The following is a 16,306-nucleotide window of genomic DNA, read 5'->3' on the forward strand; positions in this document are numbered from 1 at the left end:
CTAGTTGGATTCCCCCAATTCAACCGTGAATTAGAGACGATGCGGACTTATTGCTCATCTCAGCAAAAGAAACACCACTTGACAATTATTTCGGTCATACTTATCAAGCCTTTATCTCCTCCAAAATGACAAAATGCCGAATATGATTATCGAATGAATATCAAATATGTAGCTAAATGTCATAAATTGCATAACATAATTGGAAGGCTGCTCGCGCTGCTTGAATGAAGAAATATACAACATGCTTGTACTGCTCGCTTATTGCATGCAAGGCAAAGTATGAATCTTGCAATTTTCTAGCATTTTATATCCATGATAAGCTACAACATTTTTTGTGTATATATATATATATATATATATATATATATATATATATATATATATCCTTGTCCACTTTTTATGTCTAAAGCTTGTGTGTTAAATAATCAAATAAAAAGGTTGTATGTCACTGCAAACTTTCTGTATGACTAATGCTCTATTTGGGATTGCTATTTGGTAATAGAACTTTTAAAGTTTTTAGAAGTAGAGCTTTTGAAAAGTAGAGCTTTTGGAAGTAGAGTTTTTATTAAAAACTATTTGTTGTTTGTTAACTACATTTCTGAAAAACCGTGAAACTTTAACATATCGAGAAAGTACTTTGGTATGATAAATTGACAATAAAAGATATTATATAGTATTGCATAGTGGAGTATAATACAATGTAATATTATAAATTATTATATATTAAAATAATATTATTTTGTATAATATTATTATAATATAGTGTAATATAGATTTGAGTACTACAACATAATATTATTAAGATCCTAGCTAATAAAGGTAATTTGGATTATGGTCATACTTTAACAAAAAGGGGTCCTTTTGTCCTTCTAATAGCATGGCATGTTTTTAATACATTATGTAGTCTTCCAATTAGCATTTGAATTATTTGTTTCACAAATTCATGACACCACATTATGCAAAAGACTTACAAAGAGACCACATTTTATATACTTTAATTAACTTAAAATAACCTGCATAACTCACAACTTCTAAATTAATTACTAGGTTTCCATTACTATGGCATGCATACCTGCAGCATTTCAGAGCTTTTTATGGTGTCAAATAATCAAAGACATGAGAAAATATTGTTTAGTCATTAATTAAAATCTAAATAGGAAAACTTGGGAACTAAATCCAACAATCTATGTTGGATATATATGTCAGGAGAATCTTATAAAATTATATGACCTATGTTGCTACAAATCCAATAAACATAGCATGATATATGCTGCTATCAAAATCTACCATATATCCAAATAGCTATTACCAGTAGGCGATGCATAGCTCCTCCTCCTTCAAAAAAAAAAAAAAAAAACAAGAAGAAATTATAAGAGCCTTTTGCATAGTCAAGCATAGTTGTTGTGCGGTCAATTCCATCAAAATTCTAAATTTTATATATGCTCTAAGTTCAACAGGCTAGGTACGTATACATGTAAAAGAGTTTTAGCATAAAAAATAACAATATCCAAACTAAATGGCCACTGCTCGAGCTCGGTTAATTCTACTGAATGTTCGAGTTGATCCATGCCTAAGTTCAAGGGTTACATACATATGTAAAAGAGATTTAGCGCAGATATAGATTTGTTTGAACTAAATCGTCATTGCTCAAGCCAAATGACCATGATAAAACATTTATGGACGCACATCATGGGAGCCTAAAGTTTAAGGTCAAGCTCAAGAGAAAATACAAACATAAGCCTACAAGCAACCTAAGCTAGCTTGGTTCGTCTTGGTGCTATATGTCTCGTCTAATGCCATTGCATAAAAGAAGTCAAAATAACAATAGAATAAGGTTAAATAAAACTTCTAAAGTCATTACAATGTATCAAAGATATAGATGACCGGTAATTGTACAAAGATCAGACTCTTTGGTTTCAATCAAAAGAGCCATCAAGGTTAGCTAAATGAGGGACTACAAAATTGAAGTGTTTTAACTTAAGATTGGATTAGTGGCAACCAAGATAGCAACATCATACGACTAGTCACTGCAAAATCCAACTAAATTCATGGATATTAGTACTTTCTCTAATGGTTCGAAATATGTTAGCCACGGTTCAAGAATCACAAGAATAAACTACTTCCAGCTTGCGCAAGGACACATCGCTTGGATGCATGACATTTAGGACTGTATCTTTAACTCTAGCTCCCTACCACACCCCACCATAACTTTTTTTTATTTTATTTTTACGTTTTTTTAAATTTGGGTGGTAACCCCTCTTATATATTTTCAACTCACAAGACGCTTGGTTCTAGGGTTACCATCACCTATTTACATGGAAGGGGACAACTTGGTAGGAGCTAATCGTGTTTTGGTCACAAAAAGGCAAAGATACTTATGCAAGGGGTTCTTTACAAAACAATTTTGAAACTTGCTACTAATAACATTATCAATGATCACTTTTGTTTTTAGATTTATATATATCTCAAAAGTTTCAATTAGCTCATGCACTCAAGAAAATTAAAGTTGCCAACAAGCTTTCAGGTAAATTAAATCTTTTGCTAGTGTATCTGAGAAAGAATCCTGCACATCACTTATTAGGGAGGATTATGCATGCCACCATGCCCAAAATTATGTAATTAGTTTCTCTCTATGGAGAAGAACAGTTTTTTTTTTTTTTTGATTAACTGAGAATATATAGTTTTCTCACTGGATGAAAATCATGATCCTACTCGACTTTGCATAAATATCTTTACAGTTGGAATATACAATCGTACGTCTAGGATAGGCTAGAAATTAATGCTCACCGTTAGATGTATCCTAGTTATGGTAAGTTATTACCAAAAAAGGAAAAAAAGTAAATGATCATATTAAGTCATCGATTTCTTTTTTTAGGAGCCTTTTGACTCGATGATTTAAAGCCAACTCACGATCCAGACCTTTTCGGATTTGGAAGCCGTTTATTAAGTGATAACGTCTCCTGGATCAGCGGGCTGGGCTGCTCATAGCTTACTAAGATTAGATTGTATATGATAAAATTGCTGCAACGGTTTATGTGTATGATGTGATTAGATTACTACATGTCGCTTTTCCCATTAATTCAATCAAAAAAAAAGTTACTAAGATTACTCGGCAACAACTTTCCATAATCAGGACATATCTGGATGTGGGGATTTATATCCGAAGCCTATCCGTTCTAGATGATCTTTTTTGGCAAATCTATCGTAGATGATCTTCGAAGGTGAACATATGTATGCAAAGCCGAGTAGGATTATGATTCCCACTCCACAAACTGATCTCTCCAAGAAAACGGGAATATTTCCGGTCCCTATATATACTATTCAAGAGTTTAGAGTAAGAGAGTGCAACAGTACGTAGGAGATCGAGAGAAGAGAGATGATGTTTACGTGGAAGAGAGGAGCGAAGTTGTTGGGGAGAGGAAGCTCGGCTTCGGTTAGCTTGGGCATCCTCAGAGATGGATCCTCCTCCTCCCTGAAGAAGCTAATGGCAGTCAAGTCCGCACCAGTCTCCAATTCCTCCATCTTGAAGCACGAGAAAGAGATCCTCGATCTCTTACAAGATTGCCCCGAGATCATCGGCTGCCTCGGCGACGATATCAAGCCCGACGACGATGGCGAGGCCACCTACAGTCTCTTTCTTGAGCTCGCAACCTTCGGCAGCCTCTTCGACGTCCTCCGATCTTCCCACGGCCCTTTCTCCGAGTCCGAAGTCCGGCACTGCACCAAGTCCATCCTTAGAGCCCTCGCCCATATCCATGCAAAGGGTTACGTGCATTGCGACATCAAGCCGCACAACATCCTCGTGTCCGGCTCCGGCGAGGTCAAGATCGCCGACTTTGGGCTTGCCAAGAGAGCTAAGGAGAGGTCCCGAGGGTTCTTTATTCGAGGCACACCACTGTACGTGGCTCCGGAGGGTGTGGCTCGGAACGAGTACGAGCCGCCGTCGGATATATGGTCTCTCGGGTGTACGTTGATCGAGTTGGTCACCGGCAAGCCAGCAAGAAGTTTCCCGGCCGACCTCGAGCTGCCGGCGGTGTTGTTTCGGATCGGTCGCGGCGACGTCTTGCCGGAGATTCCGGAGAGCCTTTCGGAGGAGGGGAAGGATTTCTTGAAAAGGTGCTTAGTGAAGGACCCAAAGAACAGGTGGACGGCCGAGATGCTACTGGATCATCCCTTCGCATCAGGTTATGGGGAAGAAGAAGATGGACATGGTGCAATACCATGCGGAGCCCAAAAAAGGGTGTTTGATTGTGCTGCAGGGTTAGGAAGCGAAGTTTTGCATGTTGCTCCTGGGCAGCAACCCCTTGTAAATTGACTTGTCTATTATATACATACGCACCCGATTCAATTACTAACTTGTTTATGATCTACTTAACCCGACTTGCTTGATCTATTTAACCTACTTAAATTTATTTAATTTGTTAAAAATTTGTTTAGCTCGGCTTGGGTTAGGCCGGATTCAAATTTGAAACTAGCTAGTTGGTACTTTAATTTTCTTAGAGTGCAACAGCATTTGAAGCTGTTGAGTTATAAATTAAATTTAAAAAAGCGAAGTAATCACTGATTATGTTATTCTATCAAGTTTCCAAACTATTTTGTCACCATCTCCCCAGTCCCCACGCAGGAAGGAAGTGTCATGGCATATTATTTACCGTTTGACGGCTGCTGGCCGTTGGAGCGTACGCGACAATGCTAGATATCCGTACGTGGTACACCCCACGCTTAGGTCCTCTTTTGTCTTCATACTACTCATCTATTTAACATATTACGTACAGTTTGGTCACCCTCCGCCTCTGCGTGGACTGCAGTCATGGAAAGCTAATTAATTAGTCAAGCATGGCTCCATGTCTCCATCGTAGCGACAAATTGAAAGTTCAAATAAAAAATTAAAAAAATAAAATTTATTTAGATAATTTAACTAAAAATTTATTCAATCAATAAATTTAATTAGTACAATCAGCAAAATTATAATAATTTTGCTTATTATATTAATTTTATTATTAAATTTAATGAAATTTTCAGCTCAATTATTTAAATAATTTAGCGACGAAAGTGCGCGTGGAATTGAATAGTTTGGACGCCGTGGTCCCACCCGGATCTAAATTTCTAATTATTCGAACTTTACAAAAGCTTAATAAATCTAAGACTGGGTATCTGGTAAGAATCTCAAGATCAGACGGTCCACACAGCTGCCAACGCTGCGCGGTGTGGCGATCGGACGGGGGAGACGATCCCCCTTGGCGGACTCCCACGGGGACCCACCTCTCCTACGATTTCGCACTCGTACAACGGTAACAACGCCCCCTCCTTGTAAACCGGATTTCATCCGGATTCCGAAATGGGGGGAGTAGTCGGTTACGGATATACTTCAATCCACGCGGCTCTCTAGGGGCAATATCGTCCATCTAAATTGGCAGCGCGTTTCCGCCTGTTTCCGCGCCGGCACTCTATATAAGCTCTTCCGACCGAGAGCTCCAAGTAAGCCAGCGACCGAGGCGAGCAAGCGAGAGAGATATAGAGAGGGAGAGATAGAAACCCGAACCCTCCATCTATTTTTTGCCGATATCTCGAGCTCTAGAAACCCCAATGGCGATCAATGCTTCTACCGAGCTGCCGGCGGTCGATTCCCAGGTCTGGTACGCCTGCGCCGGCACAGCCGCCAAGCTCCCTGCAGTCGGTTCCCTCGTCTGGTACTTCCCCCAAGGCCACGCCGAGCAGGCCTCCTCCCCGCCCGATTTTTTCCCCGTCTCCACCGCCGGCGGCCAGTGCCCCGCCCTCTTCCTCTGCCGCGCCGCCGCCATCGGCTTCCACGCCAACCCCGACACGGACGAGGTCTTCGCCCGCATCCTGCTCGAGCCCCGCACCACTCTGCCGCCGCCTTTCTCGCCGGAGCAGCCGTCGTCCTCGGTGGAGGAACCGGACGACGTCGGGGCGATGGCGGTCATGAAGGTTCTGACGTCGAGCGATGCGAACAATGGCGGGGGGTTCTCGGTGCCGAGGTTCTGCGCGGACTCTATCTTTCCGCCGCTGGACATGGCTGCGGAGCCTCCGGCCCAGAACTTGACGATCCGCGACATTCATGGGAAGGTGTGGACCTTCCGGCATATCTACCGGGGGGTTCCCCGCCGACACCTGCTGACCACCGGGTGGAGCAGGTTCGTTAACGCCAAGAAGCTCATTGCCGGCGACTCCTTGGTCTTCATAAAGAACCGGGACGGCCGGCTCTACGTGGGAATCAGGCGGGCGTCGAGGTTTTCTGCCTGCGTCCCCCAGGTTCCTCCTCCCCCGGCGGCGGCGCCCCCGGAGGGGAGGTTTGAGGTGAATGTGGGCGCCGGACATGTTTTTTCGAGGAACGCCAGCGGGAGGATTCCGGCGGAGGCGGTGGCGGAGGCGCTGAGACTGGCGAGGATGGGGAGGCCGTTTGAGGTGGTGCACTATCCAAAGGCCCCGGCAGCGGACTTTGTGGTAGGGGTGGAGAAGGTGAAAGCGGCGTTGAGTGTGCCTTGGACTGCCGGGATGAGGGTCAGGATGTCGTTGGAGACACGGGGGTTGTCCAGGACGAGACTGTTACGGGGAACAATCTCCGGAACCACTTCCCAGGACCAAGACCGGTGGCCCCTTTCTCCGTGGCGGATGCTTCAGGTAATTTATTTCCTCTGTTTGTTTCCATTAGGTGGGGTTCCGATTATAGAACTCCGCCTGCTGTTGAGGTGCTCTGTTGAGGTAATTTATCTCCTCAGTTTATGTTCCTGCAAGTCTTTATTAGTTACTGTTGAAACTGCTAGATTTTTCTTGAAACTGTGGCTGTCAAGTGGAGGGTACACAGAGGAGTGTCTTGTTAGCTAGCAACACATGCTACCGTGTTACTGTAATGGTGTTTTTTGTACAGACATCACAAAAATAAATTCAGGCATCAACAATTGACTTATTTTGCTGAAAGTCCTTCCATATCTTCTTTCGGCATCTCCTTACGAAATTCAATTCATTCAAGTAGAAACTAAAAGAGTAGACAGCAATTTGACTATGAATGTGTATTATGTAAGCTCACTTAACTGATCTTGTGTTTACTGTTTCTACCATTTAGGTTACCTGGGATGATGCAGAGGTTTCGGCAGATGTTAAAAGTGTCAGTCCTTGGCAAGTGGACTTAGATTCTGCCACTCCTCAGATGCAAACCCTAAACTCTGACGCAAACAGACCAAGGATTTTACAGTGTTCCAATTTACTCATAGATTCAGAGGGAAGAATGCCCTCTACCATGACAGGAATGAGTAATACGATGATGGCCAGTGCAGCACCATCACTGTTCAGTCACAATTTGTTTCCTGCTGGCATGCAGGGAGCCAGGCATAATTCAGTGAGTGTACCTAATTGTCCCGGTTTTGCACCCAGCAATACTCATAACTTGCACTTTGATAATCGGTTTAGCAATGGTGTGCTGCAGAAACCAACTGAGGTCTCTAAGGAGTTGAATGTTGCAAATACATCACAATCAGAGAGCTCATTTCCTCTCAGCCGAGGTAGCATCCATTTCCAAGGCATGGAGATTCATGCTACTGCAGTTCGCAATCCAAATAAAGAAGATATTAGGCCTTCTTTTCAGTTGTTCGGTCAGATCATCCACATAGATCCGCCCTCTGTGTTCAGGTACAAGTGCATGTATGAGTGATCGAATTATGTTTCTGTGCATTATTTCATATTATATTATTCTGTGCACTAATAACTTCTCATTTCTATCTCGAAGATAACTGATCTTATTACACAAGCCGCGATACTCGCTAACTGCACCTAGAATCATGATTAATGACCCTCATTTTTGTTAAATAAGTGAACTAATAACTTGGCTCTTTAGGTGGTAGTATGGTTTCAAGGTTGATTAAAGGTGGACCTGAAGGAGGAATGAAGAACTAATATGCATCTACATAGATATTAGTGCCATGAGTCACTGGTTTTTTAACATTTGAAAAACACTAACTTTGTTATTTGCAGCCAAAACTGCTGTCTTTTTAACTATAACACAAATATGTATTCCATTAATCTGCAGAATGCTTTTATTGCTAGGTCAAGCCATCTTTTCATTTTTAGTTATATTTTTTAGAATAATAACACTAGACACAAGAGAGGATTTTAAAGGAACATGGTGAAGGCTAATGTCACAAATTATCTCCTTTTGAATAAATATGTTTGGATATATACCTAATGCATAACTAGTTGGATTGGCTAACACATGGCTAACGAATATGAGTAAAACAATAGATAACATTAGCTTGGCACATTTTGCTGGAAGAGCCAAGCATTGACATAAAAAGATGGTGCCATTATAATTGACCATGCAGTGTCATGAAATAATGTGGAGTATCCATTTCTAAGTGTATGACATGTCAAAAAACCCAAAATTTCAAATGCCTAGGTGACATCACTATTTTGTTTTTATCTCATACCAGTCCTTGCTTTCAAATACTTAGATTTGATAATCAGAAGCTAATGTATATTCTTGGATTTGAGTTCTCAAGGGCAACAACTGAATTACCTGAGCGAATGCTTGCTTACTTTTAGGTAATTAAGATTTCTTCTGAAACTGAATTATCTTTGATCTATTGCCTTTGTTGTTTACTGCTATTGGGTTAACATTCATTAATCAGTGCTGCCAAATAATTTAGACATCAATTTTCCACCTTAGCAAGTTGGTGCTTCAGAATTCTTTTGTTAAATATTTGAGTGCATGTTGTCCCTGTTTCCATGGGAACAACCTCTGGGTAAGGTTGCATATATCTGGTCTTCCCCAACCCCACAGTGGTAGGAGTCTCGTGCATTGGGATGCTCTTTGACATTGTCCTAGTTTCCATCTCATTATCATTGTAATAATTAGGTTTTATTCAGATAGATCAAACTCTGATGAAGTAGGGTTGTCACCAAGGTACCTTGTATTGAAGGCTAGATACAACCTCAGTGAAAATTGGGGTTCTCTGATTTGGGTGGTAAGGACTTTCAGGGATATGGGAGCTCAAAAAATGGTCTGGTATGTGTTAAAAAGCAAGAAAACAATGATGGAAAATATAACCTAAATATTAATTGTAGAGGAAAATAAATTGGAGAAGACACAAAGGCGTGGCATTTATATTTTTAAAAAATAAATGTTAAATAAACATATGGAGTGAGTTCAAGTGCTTAACACAGTTGTACGAACATGTATCTATGTAGTTGTGTATGGTTGTTATAAGGTGTAATTTCTGTTAGATTGGAAGCTAAATAGCTCAATAGTTCTAGACCCTTGAAGTGACATCGGAGTTGACATATTTTGCTGGAAGTGATAAGCATTGACATGGAAACTATTGAAAGATAATTTCACCACAGTTTTGACAGCACGTGCCAAGGAGGGTTATTATTAAGTGCCATGCTCTGTACATGCATTCTTTTGCTTTCTTATGAGCACTTTTTAAGATTTATTTAACCACTGTGATATTCTATTAAATTTTTAATGCCACTGGGTTTTGATATTTTGGTATATTTTCCCTACTACAAGCAGAAGTTTAGGAATTGAGTAGTAGGTGGAAAGTAACAGGTAAATTTAGGTAACTACTAACAAAAATTAGCAGCTCGCTTGGTAAGTTGGAGTTCTTCCATTGGGATGAGTTTTGTGGAGATCTAGAGAAACTAGATGTGATTTTTAAGAAGTTGAATGCTTGATTTGAACTAATAAGGAAATAGCACAAACCATTTCTGGACAAAAGGGGCAGCATCAAATGGTCAATATTTTAAGAATTTAACTTAAATCTGAAATTACTTTGGAATGTTGGCAAAGATACAGTCATCAGAGAGATATGGGGTAGATCCATTTTAGTTTAGAGTGAATAAAGCATGATGATAATCCAAGATTACATAATAAGGTTAATATCTGATTTATGGAGGTTACTAAAAGCAGAAAGATGCTTCATAAGGTACATGCTTTTTATCAAATCATCGTCGTCCATCATTATTTGAGGACCCCTAGTTGTCATAATTCTCACTTTGAATCCATCAATGAGAAGAACAACCATTTGAGATTCATGATAAAATAGAACTTCTTTTGGGATGATCTCCTGGTGTTTTGATCATAATTGGAGGATCTATTATCAATGGGTGACTTGGAGAGGCAAGATTGATGTCAAGATTCCTTCATTTAAGAGTCTAGAAGCAGGATTTTTTTTTTTACATTTTTTTTGTAATATGCAAATTTGTTTTCTGTGTCTATCCTGTGGTAGGTTTTGAAGTCTTATGTTAAGTCAAATCATTGTCTACATTTCCAAACCCGAAATAGAGAACAATAACGAAACTTTTGAAGTTCGTATGATCATGTTTAAAGTGGTCTTAGTGGCATACTATGTAGGGTTTCATTTATCTGAGTTTTGTACTTTTATGGTGTCTTTATTTTCTTTTGTTAGCTAAATTTTGGAAGACTTAAATGTAACGTATGATTTATTAGAGTTCAGCATAGGATTAGTGATCCTTTGCCTCTTGTAGTCAAGTTTTTATCTGGAACTTAATAAGAAAATTGAGATTACTTTTTTATCTTGGTAAAATTGTTTGTAAGAGTATTCCATCATAGCTTCTCCTATACTAATTAACAAGAGGCTGATTTCTAAGACAATATGAGCTAAACCTTTTAGATTAGCATCTTTTGTTGGAATTCATTACCCTATTGCAAGAGATGTTAAAATCCAAACTCTTAACTGACCAACAGATTATACCTATCTTTGCAATTCCAGCAAACAATTTGGAAATAAAATCAATTCAAACTTACTAGTTATATTGCACATATAGCTAGATGTGACTGCTAAAGATTTTAGATTCAGATAATTGAACTAAAAACTAAATTCTAAAAGTACTTGAAAATAATTAATCCATAATTAACTGAAATGCATTATAAGTCTTTAGGTTCAGAAGCAATGTTGGCGGAATTGGTACCGGGCAGTTGGGCACCGTATCGATTGCCCAGTGGGATGAGTCGGTACGGACCTGCGCCGTGCCGTGCCGGGCCCGTACCGATACATCTTCTACGGCGGGGGAGAGGGAGAACGAGAGAGGCGCGGGTCCATACCGACACATCTTCCTAGCCGGTCTCTCTCTTCCCTCCTCTCCCTCTCCCTCTCCCTCCCTCCTCCTCTCTCTCTCTCTTCCTCTTCTCCTTCCCCTCCGGCAAGGCATTTTGGTTTCAATGGCGGAACCGTCTCGGTCCGCTGCCGGTACAGCCTGGGACACCCCGAACTGGGTGGTTCAGGACGGTTCCGCAGACCTTATTCAAAAGCATCTCTTTTGCTGCTCTTTTAAAACTTTCAGAGTCCAAATATACTGACATATCTTGTTTTGAAGTTTTTGGAGTCCCTTAAGTCTAGCATATTTTAAACCTTTTAAAAGATAAATCGAATAAGGGCTATTTTTGGAATTGAAAATTTGAGCAATTAAGCCACTTCTGTATAGTTTAAGTGTTTGGAGTTTGAGTAAACAATTTTATAGTTGCAGTTATTTGCTGGAGTTGATTTTTAGTAGTGTCGAATGTCTTTTCTTTGCAGGAGTGATCCTGGAAATTTAAGTTCTAAAAGCTTTGTTATCATATTGGGAACAAAAGTTGATCTTGTCGTGCATCAAATTGTTTTTGTAATTTAGGATGGACAAAACATTATGCTAAGGTGTAGGGTTACACTAAGTGATGAGTGGAGATTTCACTGTCGTTAATAGACAAGAAAGAAGTTTCTTGATTTTGAGAAATTTGCTTTTGTGATTCAGGGATTACTTGGCACTGTATAATTAAGCACTCTAGATAGGTGTCTGAGCTTTGAAGGTCAGATTTGCCATATAACTAATTTACCTGCGTTTCATATATGAAGAAAATAAACTTGATTAGGATGCATGGCACTATTCGTTTATTGAGCATTTATGGTTCAGGTAAAATTACTTCCCTGATTCGGTTTTTTATGACATATCAATCATGAAAAGGGCACATAAATAAACAATCTGATGACTGGAGGTCCCAGAATACTCAAAAGTCAAAATAGTGGATAGAATTTAATAGCTAAGGGAGAATTTTTCTGGTATTTACAGAATAGCTTGGAGGGTCATCCTCGGCCTGTTAATTTTTTACTATTTATGCATTAGATGATGTTGATGGGATATATGTTTGACAAGTTCTACTAAAATGTGCCTAAAGTGTAAGCAAAATCTGAAAATAAACGAGTCTTATAAAAATACTTATTTGGTTGGTTTGTATAAAACTTGTTTTTGGAAAAACTGATGAGGCAGAATACCGAAAAATCTGTTTAATGAAAAAGCAGTTCTTCATCTGTTTTTCATCAATATTTCTGTGCCAAGCTTTGTGATATCTGTTTTATATATCTACAGAACCAAATATCACCTGGGTCTCCTAAATAGGCATTTATTGTGAAATTGGTGATAGTTCTGAAATCCAAAGTTAATTTGGATTCAGATGCTTTTACTAGTACCATCTGCTATAACCTTCTAATAGTTCTTAGGCATGACAGTACTTGATTGATATAAAACATCATTGATAGAAGAAAGCCCCTTTTTTTCTGTACAAGGAATGAGTGTTAGCAATTGAAATGCTTGAAAATATGTTTATCTCCTCTAAAATCCAAACATAGGGCTACGTCCAAAAAAAAAGAAATCCAAAAATAGGATAACATGGAGTCAAGCTTTAATAGATTGTAGGAGATAAAAGCAAAGTTGTTAGTGTGACTTAGATGGGGTACATAATATTCACATTCTATATCATAAATACAGGTATTTTACTTGGCATGGTATACAACGATTCCATTTAGCTTTGTAAAATTAAATTGCCTACCACAGTGCACACATCTCATAAAGATTAACATCTTAGCAGTATAGTGTGATCGATAATTTTATGAATCTTTCTGGTTCCTTCATTTCTTCTCACTTGTTCATTCCTTACATTGTCGATCGGCTTTTTCATGTTGAATTATATTAAACATAAGGGACTCTTGCTGATGTATGGTAATTTTTCAATCCAAAATGGTAAAATTTTATTTTTATGCCTTTTGCTACTTTAAAGATCTACCAAGTCCTTTACAATGTTTTTCTCAATAACATCCTACATTTCCTCTTGTTCTTTAATAGGGTTAGTGAAAAGCTGTTGTTTTTGCTTTCGCGTAGTACATGGTTTGGGGAACCTCAAATAAGATGGTCCCATCTTCAATACCTTTTTTGTAATTTATGATTATGCTAAATGATGCACCTTGAGCTCATCTTTGTTTTTTAAATTCCTTGATAGTCACCTCCCTATGCACCAATATATACATGTAAATGCTCTCCATCCTCATATCTACTTTTTGAACTGGCACTTAGTCTTGTAAGTTGAGGCAGATGACAATGAAGTACTCTGGCCCTTTTGATGTTGATCAAACACACCAGCCCAAGATCTAGAACAAGCACTGATAAAATAAAAAAAATAAATAATGGAAGAGAAAACAATAATATATAGAGAAAATTTTAATATAAAAATGAAGAGAAAAACTCTCTCAAACGCTTCTCTGTCACCCAAAAATGCCTACAATTCGTTTATATGTGGTAGCACCATCAAGAATCTTAGGTTTCTATTCAATTGTTTTCCACATATGCTTGCAATTAGCCAATCTATACTTATTCAAGAACTCAATACCATATTTTCTTTGACAATACAATAGCCATCTTTGAGTTTAGCTACTTCAAAGCCAAGAAAATTGAAGTAGCTATAGATATTCATGAACACTATGGACCTCATCAACATTATTGTAATGACAATCAAGACATCAACATAGAGGCCAACAATTAACTATACGTTTACTAGCGTGCTTCACATTTGAACTGGAATCTGTAGAAAATATAGAATAATCACAAAATAATAAATACTATGCAATATTTTCGTACCATGCTCTGGATGCCTGCTTGAGACCATATAAAGCTTTCTTAAGTTTGCAAATAAATTCAGAATGAGAGTCAACAATGCCAAGAGGCTGGAATAGATAAATGTCCTTGTCAAGATCACCATATAAGAAGGCATTCTTTGCATCCATCTCACAAAGACCAATCCTTGCTAGCTGCTAAGAAAATAAGTGCTTTGAATGTAGTTAATTTTGTAACTAGGCTGTAGGTTTCATCAAAATCAACTCCATATTTTTGTGAAAATCTTCTTGCTACAAGCTTAACTTTGTAAAGTTCAATAGAGCCATCACTCTTCCTTTTCACCTTATACATCCACTTCCAAGCAAGAGTAAGAAACACTACTAGGCAAAGGAATTAAATCCCATGTCTCATTCTTCTGAAATCTTTTCTTCCATGGCATCCTTCCAAACTATCAATACTCTTGGCCTCATTATAAGAAGTGGATTCTAGCTGATTAATAATAGTGGAAGCATAACAATAAGCAATAGAAGAATAATCCCCATGAGAAAGATGATAGTAGCATTAGCCATGATGATTCATCCATCGAATCTCACCAATAAGAGTCTTAACACTTGCCATGTAGCGAATTACTGGAAGCATTTGAATTACCACATCTCATAGTCCATGGTTCTGATACCATGTAGAATGGCGTGCTTTTCGATGTTGATCAAATGCACTAGCCCAAGATCCAAAAATCGCACCAGCCAAATAAAAATATAAGTAATGGAAGAGAAGAAAATAATATAGAGGGAATATTTTTATGTATGAAATATGAAGAAAAAACTCTCTTAATCATTTTTCCTATCTCGTCTAAAAGTAAAAGCATGCCACACTATCTCTCTTTCCATAAACTCTCTCTAAAACCACTGTGCAGTACATTCTCAACTCTATCCTACTTACTAAAAGACAACCTTCAATTTGATAATCCATATCTAACTGATCAACTATTTTTTTTTTCCATCAAGCAAGGTTCGCCGTCTTGATACCGGACCTTATACTGTTACCATCCTATTATAGTGTTGCTATGCGGTATGGTACTGTAAGGTTTAGCGTATCGAGTGTCGATATGGTACGTCCAGTATAGTACGGTACAACAAACCTTGCTGTCAAGACTGGACTTTGTATCTATTGTGCCAAAGTCTTTAACCTAACCAACATGGACCAGCACTGGAACCAAAAAAAAATAATTAATTTCTTGGAGCTCGCGATGACTCCAGCATACATATGTTATATGTGATGCTAGTTAGTCTGGTATCAAATTCACAAGCTAATTTTCATTTTTCTGGCCTGTAGGAGAGGTATTCCTGAATTAGAAGATCATTCTGCTATTGAGGCATTTTATGAGATCATTGAGAAATCATCTAGTTTATTTTACTTTCCTTTGCCTTTTTGTTAAAGAAACCAAGTAGGGGGTTTGATTTTTATGATATTTAATGAATGCTTAGAATATTCTTCAGCAACTTTGAGGGATGTGGGGACAGGGCAGAATAATGACATGTTTTATGTTATTTTGCTTGTTTGTTCGTGGTAAAAGCAAAATGCTATAATAGCTCACAACTTGGCATATTCTCTTCACCTACCTTGGAAATTCTAGGCCTCCTTGGCGTGAGCCTCTTTATTCCAAATATGGATTACCAAAATATGGTTTCTTTAAGAGAAATGACCTAAGAAGCTAGTATATCATTTTCCCTCATAGTATATAACATTTTAAATTAGGAAGCCATGGCCTAATTTGTAGTATCTTATTTAGATACTATTTAATTAAAGTTTTGTGTATGTCCTTGTAAGCTACGTAATGCTTTTGTTGTCTTCTCTCTTTGGCAGATGTATTTGATGAAGAAAGGATGGAGATTAAATTTAGCATCTGACTCTTGCACCAGTACTGGTTTGACTCAAGTCACAGGATTAGCAAGCGGCATTTTAAGTCCTACCTTGTCTCTCTTATGTAGTAACACTGAAAACTGAATTTCTGTGATATTTGAACCATCCATTTGTGTGAGCTATTTGACAATTTTCATCTCCCTCTTGATGGTTTGGAGGGGCACCACCATTTGGTATATTATTTTTTGTTTCTTTTTTCCTTGTAGTCGTAGTTTCGTGGATCCTTAGTAGATTATTCATTTTGAACCTGAGATGAGGGATTGCCTGCTGTGTGTCAGCCCTACTTGCTGACATCTTGACACCAGGAGGTGTCTTTTCTGGTTTTTCCATTATACTGAACTATTTGTTCTGATCATTCTTATCTATGAAAAACTGAGATAATAGTTACTCAAGCAAGCAAAGGTAGAAAATAGCTTATTAAGGCTTTAATTCCATTATGTTCATGGTTATCTTTGTTAATTCAGTACCAAGAAATATGTATTCTTTCCTTTTT

General features: G+C 38.4%; 1 protein-coding gene and 1 pseudogene across 1 annotated transcript; both read left to right on the forward strand.

Annotated features, from left to right (window-relative positions):
- The first annotated feature begins 3,484 nt into the window (after positions 1 to 3,484).
- LOC103701392 (mitogen-activated protein kinase kinase kinase 20 pseudogene) lies at positions 3,485 to 4,315 on the forward strand (annotated as a pseudogene).
- A 1,163-nt stretch (positions 4,316 to 5,478) lies between these two features.
- LOC103701391 (auxin response factor 18-like) lies at positions 5,479 to 16,306 on the forward strand. The gene is made up of 4 exons (XM_026802258.3): positions 5,479 to 6,642; positions 7,085 to 7,357; positions 7,445 to 7,647; positions 15,757 to 16,306. Exons 1-4 carry the CDS (start codon positions 5,587 to 5,589, stop codon positions 15,764 to 15,766), a joined length of 1,542 nt encoding a protein of 513 aa, XP_026658059.3. The 5' UTR covers positions 5,479 to 5,586; the 3' UTR covers positions 15,767 to 16,306.

Source organism: Phoenix dactylifera, chromosome 4 (assembly GCF_051530095.1).
Source record: "Phoenix dactylifera cultivar Ajwa chromosome 4, Ajwa_hap1_PhDact_Kaust_v1.1, whole genome shotgun sequence".
NCBI lineage: Eukaryota > Viridiplantae > Streptophyta > Magnoliopsida > Arecales > Arecaceae > Phoenix > Phoenix dactylifera.

Excerpts from the sequence above, each read along its gene's own strand:
- LOC103701391 (XM_026802258.3), top strand. The coding sequence starts at position 5,587 with ATGGCGATCAATGCTTCTACCGAGCTGCCGGCGGTCGATTCCCAGGTC. Across the intron at positions 6,643-7,084 it reads CTCCGTGGCGGATGCTTCAG|GTTACCTGGGATGATGCAGA; the intron begins GTAATTTATTTC and ends TCTACCATTTAG. Across the intron at positions 7,358-7,444 it reads AGGGAGCCAGGCATAATTCA|AAACCAACTGAGGTCTCTAA; the intron begins GTGAGTGTACCT and ends GGTGTGCTGCAG.